This window comes from Nannobrachium achirus, assembly GCF_963921795.1.
Source record: "Nannobrachium achirus genome assembly, chromosome: 19".
Taxonomy (NCBI): domain Eukaryota; kingdom Metazoa; phylum Chordata; class Actinopteri; order Myctophiformes; family Myctophidae; genus Nannobrachium; species Nannobrachium achirus.
The window spans coordinates 60,183,871-60,193,870 of record NC_137826.1 but is presented as its reverse complement, the minus strand read 5'-3'; the positions used below and the strand labels follow the sequence as shown (position 1 = coordinate 60,193,870).

Below are 10,000 nucleotides of genomic sequence, written 5' to 3'. Positions count from 1 at the left end.
TGTAGTGTAGTGTGTACCAGTGAAGGGTATCCATGTGGTCTTGTTGAGGCTGTGTGTGTGTGTGTGTGTGTGTGTGTGTGTGTGTGTGTGTGTGTGTGTGTGTGTGTGTGTGTGTGTGTGTGTGTGTGTGTGTGTGTGTGTGTGTGTGTGTGTGTGTGTGTGTACCAGTGAAGGGTATCCATGTGGTCTTGTTGTGTGTAGTGTAGTGTAGTGTAGTGTAGTGTAGTGTAGTGTAGTGTAGTGTAGTGTAGTGTACAGTACAGTACCAGTGAAGGGTATCCATGTGGTCTTGTTGTGTGTAGTGTAGTGTAGTGTAGTGTAGTGTAGTGTAGTGTACTGTACAGTACAGTACCAGTGAAGGGTATCCATGTGGTCTTGTTGTGTGTAGTGTAGTGTAGTGTAGTGTACAGTACAGTACCAGTGAAGGGTATCCATGTGGTCTTGTTGTGTGTAGTGTAGTGTAGTGTAGTGTACAGTACAGTACCAGTGAAGGGTATCCATGTGGTCTTGTTGTGTGTAGTGTAGTGTAGTGTACAGTACAGTACCAGTGAAGGGTATCCATGTGGTCTTGTTGTGTGTAGTGTAGTGTAGTGTAGTGTAGTGTAGTGTACAGTACAGTACCAGTGAAGGGTATCCATGTGGTCTTGTTGTGTGTAGTGTAGTGTAGTGTACAGTACAGTACAGTACCAGTGAAGGGTATCCATGTGGTCTTGTTGTGTGTAGTGTAGTGTAGTGTAGTGTAGTGTAGTGTAGTGTAGTGTAGTGTAGTGTAGTGTGTACCAGTGAAGGGTATCCATGTGGTCTTGTTGTGTGTAGTGTAGTGTAGTGTAGTGTAGTGTACAGTACAGTACCAGTGAAGGGTATCCATGTGGTCTTGTTGTGTGTAGTGTAGTGTAGTGTAGTGTAGTGTAGTGTAGTGTGTACCAGTGAAGGGTATCCATGTGGTCTTGTTGTGTGTAGTGTAGTGTAGTGTAGTGTAGTGTAGTGTAGTGTGTACCAGTGAAGGGTATCCATGTGGTCTTGTTGTGTGTAGTGTAGTGTAGTGTAGTGTAGTGTAGTGTAGTGTGTACCAGTGAAGGGTATCCATGTGGTCTTGTTGTGTGTAGTGTAGTGTAGTGTAGTGTAGTGTAGTGTAGTGTACAGTACAGTACCAGTGAAGGGTATCCATGTGGTCTTGTTGTGTGTAGTGTAGTGTAGTGTAGTGTAGTGTAGTGTAGTGTAGTGTACAGTACAGTACCAGTGAAGGGTATCCATGTGGTCTTGTTGTGTGTAGTGTAGTGTAGTGTAGTGTAGTGTAGTGTAGTGTGTACCAGTGAAGGGTATCCATGTGGTCTTGTTGTGTGTAGTGTAGTGTAGTGTACTGTACAGTACAGTACCAGTGAAGGGTATCCATGTGGTCTTGTTGTGTGTAGTGTAGTGTAGTGTACAGTACAGTACCAGTGAAGGGTATCCATGTGGTCTTGTTGTGTGTAGTGTAGTGTAGTGTAGTGTAGTGTAGTGTGTACCAGTGAAGGGTATCCATGTGGTCTTGTTGTGTGTAGTGTAGTGTAGTGTAGTGTAGTGTAGTGTAGTGTGTACCAGTGAAGGGTATCCATGTGGTCTTGTTGTGTGTAGTGTAGTGTAGTGTAGTGTAGTGTAGTGTAGTGTAGTGTGTACCAGTGAAGGGTATCCATGTGGTCTTGTTGTGTGTAGTGTAGTGTAGTGTACAGTACAGTACCAGTGAAGGGTATCCATGTGGTCTTGTTGTGTGTAGTGTAGTGTAGTGTAGTGTAGTGTAGTGTGTACCAGTGAAGGGTATCCATGTGGTCTTGTTGTGTGTAGTGTAGTGTAGTGTAGTGTAGTGTAGTGTACAGTACAGTACCAGTGAAGGGTATCCATGTGGTCTTGTTGTGTGTAGTGTAGTGTAGTGTAGTGTAGTGTACAGTACAGTACCAGTGAAGGGTATCCATGTGGTCTTGTTGTGTGTAGTGTAGTGTAGTGTAATGTAGTGTAGTGTAGTGTGTACCAGTGAAGGGTATCCATGTGGTCTTGTTCAGGCTGTTCAGCCACTCCTCTCCCTGACCACAGCTGTTAGACAGGAAGAAGTAGGAGCCTGGACTGGCCAGCACGTCTCTGTTACTTCCTATTAGACACACACGCACGCACGCACGCACGCACGCACGCACGCACGCACGCACGCACGCACGCACACACACACACACACACACACACACACCAACAGACAAACAGAAAGACAAAGAGACAGTTGACACAACAATTGTAGACAGACAGACAGACAGACAGACAGACAGACAGACAGACAGACAGAGCACAAAACAGACAGACAACTCAGCACAAAAAGAAAGTAAACTTGACTTCGGTCAATTATATCTCCCCTTTAAAGGTCAAATGACATTCTGTTTTTACCAATCATAAAAGTCTTTGCCCTGGTCCTAAAAACATGTTTTAAAATGTTTAAACTTGAAAATCCACTCCATGGAGCCGTGGTCTCTCTCTCTTATGAGCCCTGTTTAGGTGTCTTGAAAAAAGGGCTGTCACCTGAAATACTCTATACTCACCACCAGGGGAGCCTCTCTCTCCCACTCATTCTAACAAATATTAGTATAGTGCAGTAAGTACATGTACTTGAGTACAATTTTGAGTATTTGTCCTTTACTTGAGTATTTCCAACATAGTAACATATTTTGGCTAAATGCCTCAGTTTAGAGAACCACCTATTGCTTGTGTTATCATAGCGTTTTACTGTCTGCTCGCCGTGCCCGTGTGTGTGGAGGGAGGACAGGGCAGCGTGGAGTTATAGTCGGCTGCTCCACGGAGCTCTGCCCCGGGAGAAGTGCGCTGTCCTCGGGGACTCGGTGATGAGGAGGGAGGCGCTGTCCACGGACCCAGCCAGGGCGGAAAATACATAGCGATATATAGCGATTTTCATTATTTCACAAAAGCATAAACTGACTACTTGATATGAAGGATATTGATGTAAATAAGATATCCGAATGGGTAAATATATTGTATAGGCCCGTATTTGTTATTAAAGGACAATTTATGTAGAGGTTTACTTCCTCATATAATCTTGGGCTGGGTGAGAGGGTGGAGGAGAGACAGCAAGAGACTGTCCATGACGTAACAGCCCGAGGGCAGTGGACTCACGCATCAGAGCCTAATTATGCAGAAAATACAAGACCACAAAGAAACGACTGCATGTTGAAATCTCCGTTTTTTTTGGGTGTAATTGAGGCCAGATAAGATAAAAAGAAAACATAGAAAATAGAAAAATGTTTTTTTTTTTCATGTCAAGTTCACTTTAGTACCAATTTGTATTGTGTTTTATATCATTTGTATTGTTGATTCGTCACCTTTACAACGAGGTACAGCTTGTAAGTATCGGGCATTCGAGGCATGAGCTACACAGCCAAATGTGTGGGTAGCGCCGACCCAAAGTGTTGCCAAAATGGCTTGTAATGCTGTTCTGCTGGCATTTACTCTTGTTTTGGGCTTCCCTGACACTGTGAACATACATTAACAAAGTGTAAAAATTGCCAATATGTTATTATGCTCCTGGCCTGGGGGTGGCAGGGAACACGACACACGTTGTTTTTTCTTTTCCTTTCTCTTCCTTAACCATATTGTCATTTTTGGAGGTGCGCTACCCACACGTTTGTCTGTGTTGCTCATTCCACGAATACCTGATGTTTACAAACTGTACCTCGTTGTAAAGGTGACGAATCAACGATAAATATGATATAAAACACAATACAAATTGGTATTATTAAGCCCTTTGCACACAGGCGCGTTTATCCGCACGGATAAAACGGACAATTTCATTTTTTTCAAAGAAAACAATTATTCTCTATGACCTCATGCACACCGGATCCGAATGAGCCGTGCGACGAGTGGCTGCGGCCGTGCGTTTTTTTCTTGATCGAACCCAGTTCGATTCGTGCGTCTTGTCGCATGCGGTGAAAAACTCATCACTGAATCCTTTTGGGAGCGACTCATTGGAGGCAATGTGGGGTTCAGTGTCTTGCCCAAGGATAGCCCCATATAGAACCTCACCCGTCGCTGCATACGTTGTTCTCCCAGATGAGGTCCTATAAAGGTGGTGCAGCGAAGGCCCGGACCGCCTCCACATCAAGTTGGAAAACAAGTTTATCCATAAAGTAAAGGTAGTTCCGAGCTACCAGACTATGGTTTTCCATCCCAGGGTACATAAAACATGAAACAACCCCTTAAATTGTTAGTTTTGTAATGTTTTCCAATTCAAGCGGAACAGTTGGTCAGTACTGTAGTCTCGCGTAGCCAGGGAGCATTTTGCAAATCGCGTTAGGCAACAGTCTGGCCACGCGAGACTACGCCGGGGGCTTTTCTGAATTTAATGAGACTAAATAAGCGATTTAAACCGTTTTCCCAGCGCCGTGGTGCATGTTTTATGTACCGTGGGATGGAAAACTATAGTCTGGGAGCTCGGAACTACCTTTACTTTTTGGATAACATTTAGTTTGGAGTGTTTTCCAACTTGATGTGGAGGCGGTCCTGGCCATCGCTGCACCACCTTTATAGGACCTCATCTGGGAGCAGAACAGTATGCAGTGACGGGTGAGGCTCTATATGGGTTAGGGCTCTCTGAGTCTCGCTCTCCATGTGTCTCTCTCTCTCTCAGGGTTCATCAGGTTGAGCAGCAGAAGCATCCATCCTCATAATGTAATTAAAACTCAGGCTGACATCTCTCTCTCTCTCTCTCTCTCTCTCTCTCTCTCTCTCTCTCTCTCTCTCTCTCTCTCTCTCTCTCTCTCTCTCTCTCTCTCTCTCTCTCGGGACCCCCAGGTGGGTCCCCAAATTATTTTGTGGGGTGAGGGTCCCCAGATGATTAACTTAATGTGCAACCTTGTTTTATCTCTCAACAGTAAACAAACCAACATAAAGTTTAAGTGTATAGAGGGTATCTGCACGTTTATAAAGTGACAATATAAGGACTTTTTACTACCTCTAAATTTTAGAGGTATTAAAAAGTCCTTAAATTTGACATTTTGGCCAATGTTTGATGTGTCATTTTAGAGTCTAAAATGACTCATCAAACATTGGCCAAAATGTCAAATATGAGAGGCAGAAATTGTGAAAATAGATCTACATGCTCACAACGCCGTGAGCATGTAGATGCTCCAGTTAAAATATGATTATTTTGGGGGTCATGGCCTGAAAAGGTAGGTAAACCATCAAACTAATCATCAGCTAATCATCAGTCTAGAGTAGACATTAAAAAAGAATATGTGAATTGAAAGTGAAACTATACGAACTATTAGGGTGTCAAGTCAACAAATGAATCTGGTAGCTGTCTGCGTGTCTGTCTGTCTGTCTGTCTGTCTGTCTGTCTGTCTGTCTGTCTGTCTGTCTCAGCTCTAAGCTGTAAATCCATGTTTTTATGCCTGTTATCCCCCTCTCCTGGCTGAGAAAGGTAACTGCATCAACCAACCAAACTACAACACAGTCAAATAAACTCAAGACATTTTGCATTTGATCTTGATCTTCTGCATGTGTGTGTGTGTGTGTGTGTGTGTGTGTGTGTGTGTGTGTGCGTGCGTGCGTGCGTGCGCACCTGACAGACATAACAAGGGTCATATAATCAGTTTGCTACTTACTCTACAGGATCTCCTTCCTCACAGCTGATTCAAACTATTGATCAGAGCTTTGTTATCAATAAGCAGAAGAACAAGCAGCCTCTGATCCCTGAGCAGAGACTCAACAACAACAACAACAACAACAACAACAACAACAGCAGCAGTCAGGCGTTTAGGATCCTGCTAACAGCTAACCTGACTCTGACAGAGATTGACTCAATGCTGCCACCATCTGGCGGAGTCAGACCTGTAACCTGACTGACTGACTGACTGACTGACTGACTGACTGACAGTCAATTCAATTCAAAGGAGCTTTGTTGGCATGAGAAAACATACGTTTACATTGCCAAAGCAAGTGTCACAAATAAAATAAAAACAGTTGAAAATGTGTAACAAATATACATTGGGAGGGGGTACAGCATTGTGTAAACAGAGCTATGTTGCATTGTGACATTTTATATAATACAGGGTATAAAGCTTTTGGAACAAATAGCAGCATTATTTGGGTTCAAATGCATTTAAAGGTAGCAGCTCTGTTAGTCAGAATATAACACAGCTCTGTTAGTCAGAATATAACACAGGAAAGAGGTTGCTGCTAAGAGCAAATGTCAAGGGGGCAAGTAGGGCATTCACGAATAGTAATTTTTAGTATTCAAATTATTCGACCTCAAAGTAGTCGAACAGTCAAATATTCGACAGGACTGGAAAAACTGTCAAATATTAAGTAAGCAAGAGGCGAACATTGTGAAAATAACAGATCTACATGCTCACAACTCACAATAAGCGAATATTTGACTTCGGTGAACAACATCGAATAGTGACTTTGATATTCAAATATTCGAATATTGGTGAATGCAGTAAACAAACCAACATAAAGTTTCTAAAGTGTCAATTGACAATTTAAGGACTTTTTAATACCTCTAAAATGACAAATTAAACATTGGGCAAATTGTCAAATATATAAAGGCAGAAATTGTGAAAATAATAGAGCCATGTTATGTGGTTTATCACTGGCGATGGTTATCTTACCCATCATTGCTTGTAATATGAAAAAGTGGGACGGCCATCTGTTGAAGTTCGTAGAGAGCAACATGGAATGTTATTTATTTACAAGGCCTTGTGTGGTAAACTTCCTCTGCACCTATCCTCACTTTTAGATCTACAAGTCACTGGACAATCAACACGTGCACACATTAGATACACCAGTCCTCTCCATCGGGCAGAGACGTCCATAGAACCTCACCACGGAGCATGTTATGCTACAACTAGGTAGATGGATAGATAAACTGATAAGATATATAGAGATAGATAGATAGATAGGTGTAATACCTGTTTGTATTGAGTGTTATAGGTATAAGTGTGCCAAAATGCTTAGCTTTTTAGAGGGTTTGGAACAGCAGCTCCCGAACGGCGAGTATCGGAAGTAGCCACTGCTGCACTGAACTGTAGTCCCATTGGAAACATAACAGAAACACACTAGCACAGAGTCAGTTGTGCGGCATGGGGGGCTCTCTCCATTCCGACATGTCGCCACTCCGACAGTGACTTCTTATTGTCAGAGTGGCAACACTTCCATAGAGGTTAAGGTTAGGGTTAGTGTAAGAGATAGGGTTAGTGTCTGTCGGAATGGAGAGATGCACTCGAGCGGCCTATTCCAAGGAGAGAGCACGCCCCTATCTACATCGATGGAGTGGAGGTGGAAAGGGTGAGCGGATTTAAGTTCCTCGGGGTGAATATAACAGAGGACCTTAAATGGTCAACACACACCACATGCGTGGCGAAGAAGGCCCAACAACGCCTCCACTGCCTCCGGCAGCTGAAAAAGTTCAGTGTCAGCCCCAGTATCCTCAGGTCCTTTTACAACAGCACAGTGGAGAGCATCCTGCTGTGCTGCTGCACTGCCTGGTATGGCAGTTGCACTGTACTGGACCGGGCTGCCCTGCAGAGGGTGGTGAAAACAGCCGAGCGCATTATAGGAGGCCAACTTCCATCCCTGCAAGGGCTGTTTGAGAAACGCTGTGCAGCCAAAGCGAAAGGGATTTTAAAAGACATTAACCACCCCAGCCATAACATATTTAATGCCTGCAGAAACCCTCGTCCCGGAAAACAATACACAAGCATCCCAAGCACCACCAACAGGATGCTCAACAGTTTTTTCCCGACAGTAGTGAGACTGCTAAATAAGAAGTAATGAAGGACTGGTTTTATTCTTGGGCACACTGGACTTGATTATTGTATATTTTAGGTTTATATCTTTTATATTTCTATGATTTTAAATTAACGCTCCTCGAGAATTTGCACTTTATCACTTTTAACTGCTGCTGTTGTTTTAAGCTGCACTGCAATATTTTTCACCCACTGTTTTACGTGTAATTCATGTGATGTGACAATAAAGTTCTATTCTATTCTATTCTATTCTTGTTATGGGTGTATAGTTTAAGAAAAATCTGAAAACATCATGGAAGTAACACCAACAACACCAGAGAAAGATGAAATAAAACAGCCCAAAAATGTTGAAAGGAAACATAACACTTCCAGTAGGACTTGTTATTGCTACTGCACCAAGGGAGCGGTTGCGTCACATCCACTCTATCTCGCACTCATGCATCGTTATCATTTCCGTCTCCCAGACTGTATGCCGGGAGCATTTGCAAATCGTGGAGGCAACAGTCTGGCCACGCGAGACTACCTGTCTGCCAGCCTGCCAGCCTGCCAGCCTGCCAGCCTACCTATACCTGCCAGTCTGCCAGTCTGCCTGCCTGCATTCTCAGCCTGCTCCATCCACACTCCCCCAGTTTTACTTCCTTTGTTGATCAACTCTGGGTAGTCAGAGTGTCCTCTGGGACTGCATCTACAGTACACTCTAAACAATAGGACTGTATAGGCCCTCTACTCTAAACAATAACCAATACAATTTAGTCAATTGGTTATGGACCACACAGCCTATAAGGCTCCCAGCACCCAGGGGGGGCCTCGACTCTGATGGACCCCTGGGCACAGTAAACCTCTCAACCTCACACTGAGCTCCCGTGGCCCAAGCACCGTGGGGACCTGGTGGTACGAAACGGGGACCTGGTGATACCAGGGACTCACTGTAGGCTGCACCTCAGGTCATTAAATTAAATCCTATTTCCTCAAATTAAATCCTATTCCCTACACTTATGTCCTTTCCTTGTTGGCCCCTCCCACTGAGGAAACAGAAGTCGTGCGACGTCCATTTCTGATGACATCACAGGTGATTGGCCTGTTATTAATTCAGTGTTTGAGCCACGGACCACCATTTGATGACAGTTAACATCTAAAGCCCCAATCATAGTAGGCACCGTGGTGATAAGCTATCCACCGTGGTGTAGTCTATCATAGTAGGCACCGTGGTGATAAGCTATCCACCGTGGTGTAGTCTATCATAGTAGGCACCGTGGTGATAAGCTATCCACCGTGGTGTAGTCTATCATAGTAGGCACCGTGTTGATAAGCTATCCACCGTGGTGTAGTCTATCATAGTAGGCACCGTGTTGATAAGCTATCCACCGTGGTGTAGTCTATCATAGTAGGCACCGTGTTGATAAGCTATCCACCGTGGTGTAGTCTATCATAGTAGGCACCGTGGTGATAAGCTATCCACCGTGGTGTAGTCTATCATAGTAGGCACCGTGGTGATAAGCTATCCACCGTGGTGTAGTCTATCATAGTAGGCACCGTGGTGATAAGCTATCCACCGTGGTGTAGTCTATCATAGTAGGCACCGTGGTGATAAGCTATCCACCGTGGTGTAGTCTATCATAGTAGGCACCGTGGTGATAAGCTATCCACCGTGGTGTAGTCTATCATAGTAGGCACCGTGGTGATAAGCTATCCACCGTGGTGTAGTCTATCATAGTAGGCACCGTGGTGATAAGCTATCCACCGTGGTGTAGTCTATCATAGTAGGCACCGTGGTGATAAGCTATCCACCGTGGTGTAGTCTATCATAGTAGGCACCGTGGTGATAAGCTATCCACCGTGGTGTAGTCTATCATAGTAGGCACCGTGGTGATAAGCTATCCACCGTGGTGTAGTCTATCATAGTAGGCACCGTGGTGATAAGCTATCCACCGTGGTGTAGTCTATCATAGTAGGCACCGTGGTGATAAGCTATCCACCGTGGTGTAGTCTATCATAGTAGGCACCGTGGTGATAAGCTATCCACCGTGGTGTAGTCTATCATAGTAGGCACCGTGGTGATAAGCTATCCACCGTGGTGTAGTCTATCATAGTAGGCACCGTGGTGATAAGCTATCCACCGTGGTGTAGTCTATCATAGTAGGCACCGTGGTGATAAGCTATCCACCGTGGTGTAGTCTATCATAGTAGGCACCGTGGTGATAAGCTATCCACCGTGGTGTAGT

General features: G+C 44.3%; 1 protein-coding gene across 1 annotated transcript in view; it reads right to left on the bottom strand.

The window, feature by feature from the left end:
• LOC308304125 (rho GTPase-activating protein 24-like) overlaps window positions 1-10,000 on the bottom strand; it is a gene marked incomplete at both ends in the record, with an annotated part of 47,286 nt that overhangs the window by 33,116 nt on the left and 4,170 nt on the right. Inside the window, one exon of the mRNA XM_080748684.1 lies at window positions 2,006-2,122. Within this exon, the coding sequence (XP_080604810.1) occupies window positions 2,006-2,122 (117 nt within the window). The remainder of the gene's footprint in view (window positions 1-2,005; window positions 2,123-10,000) is intronic.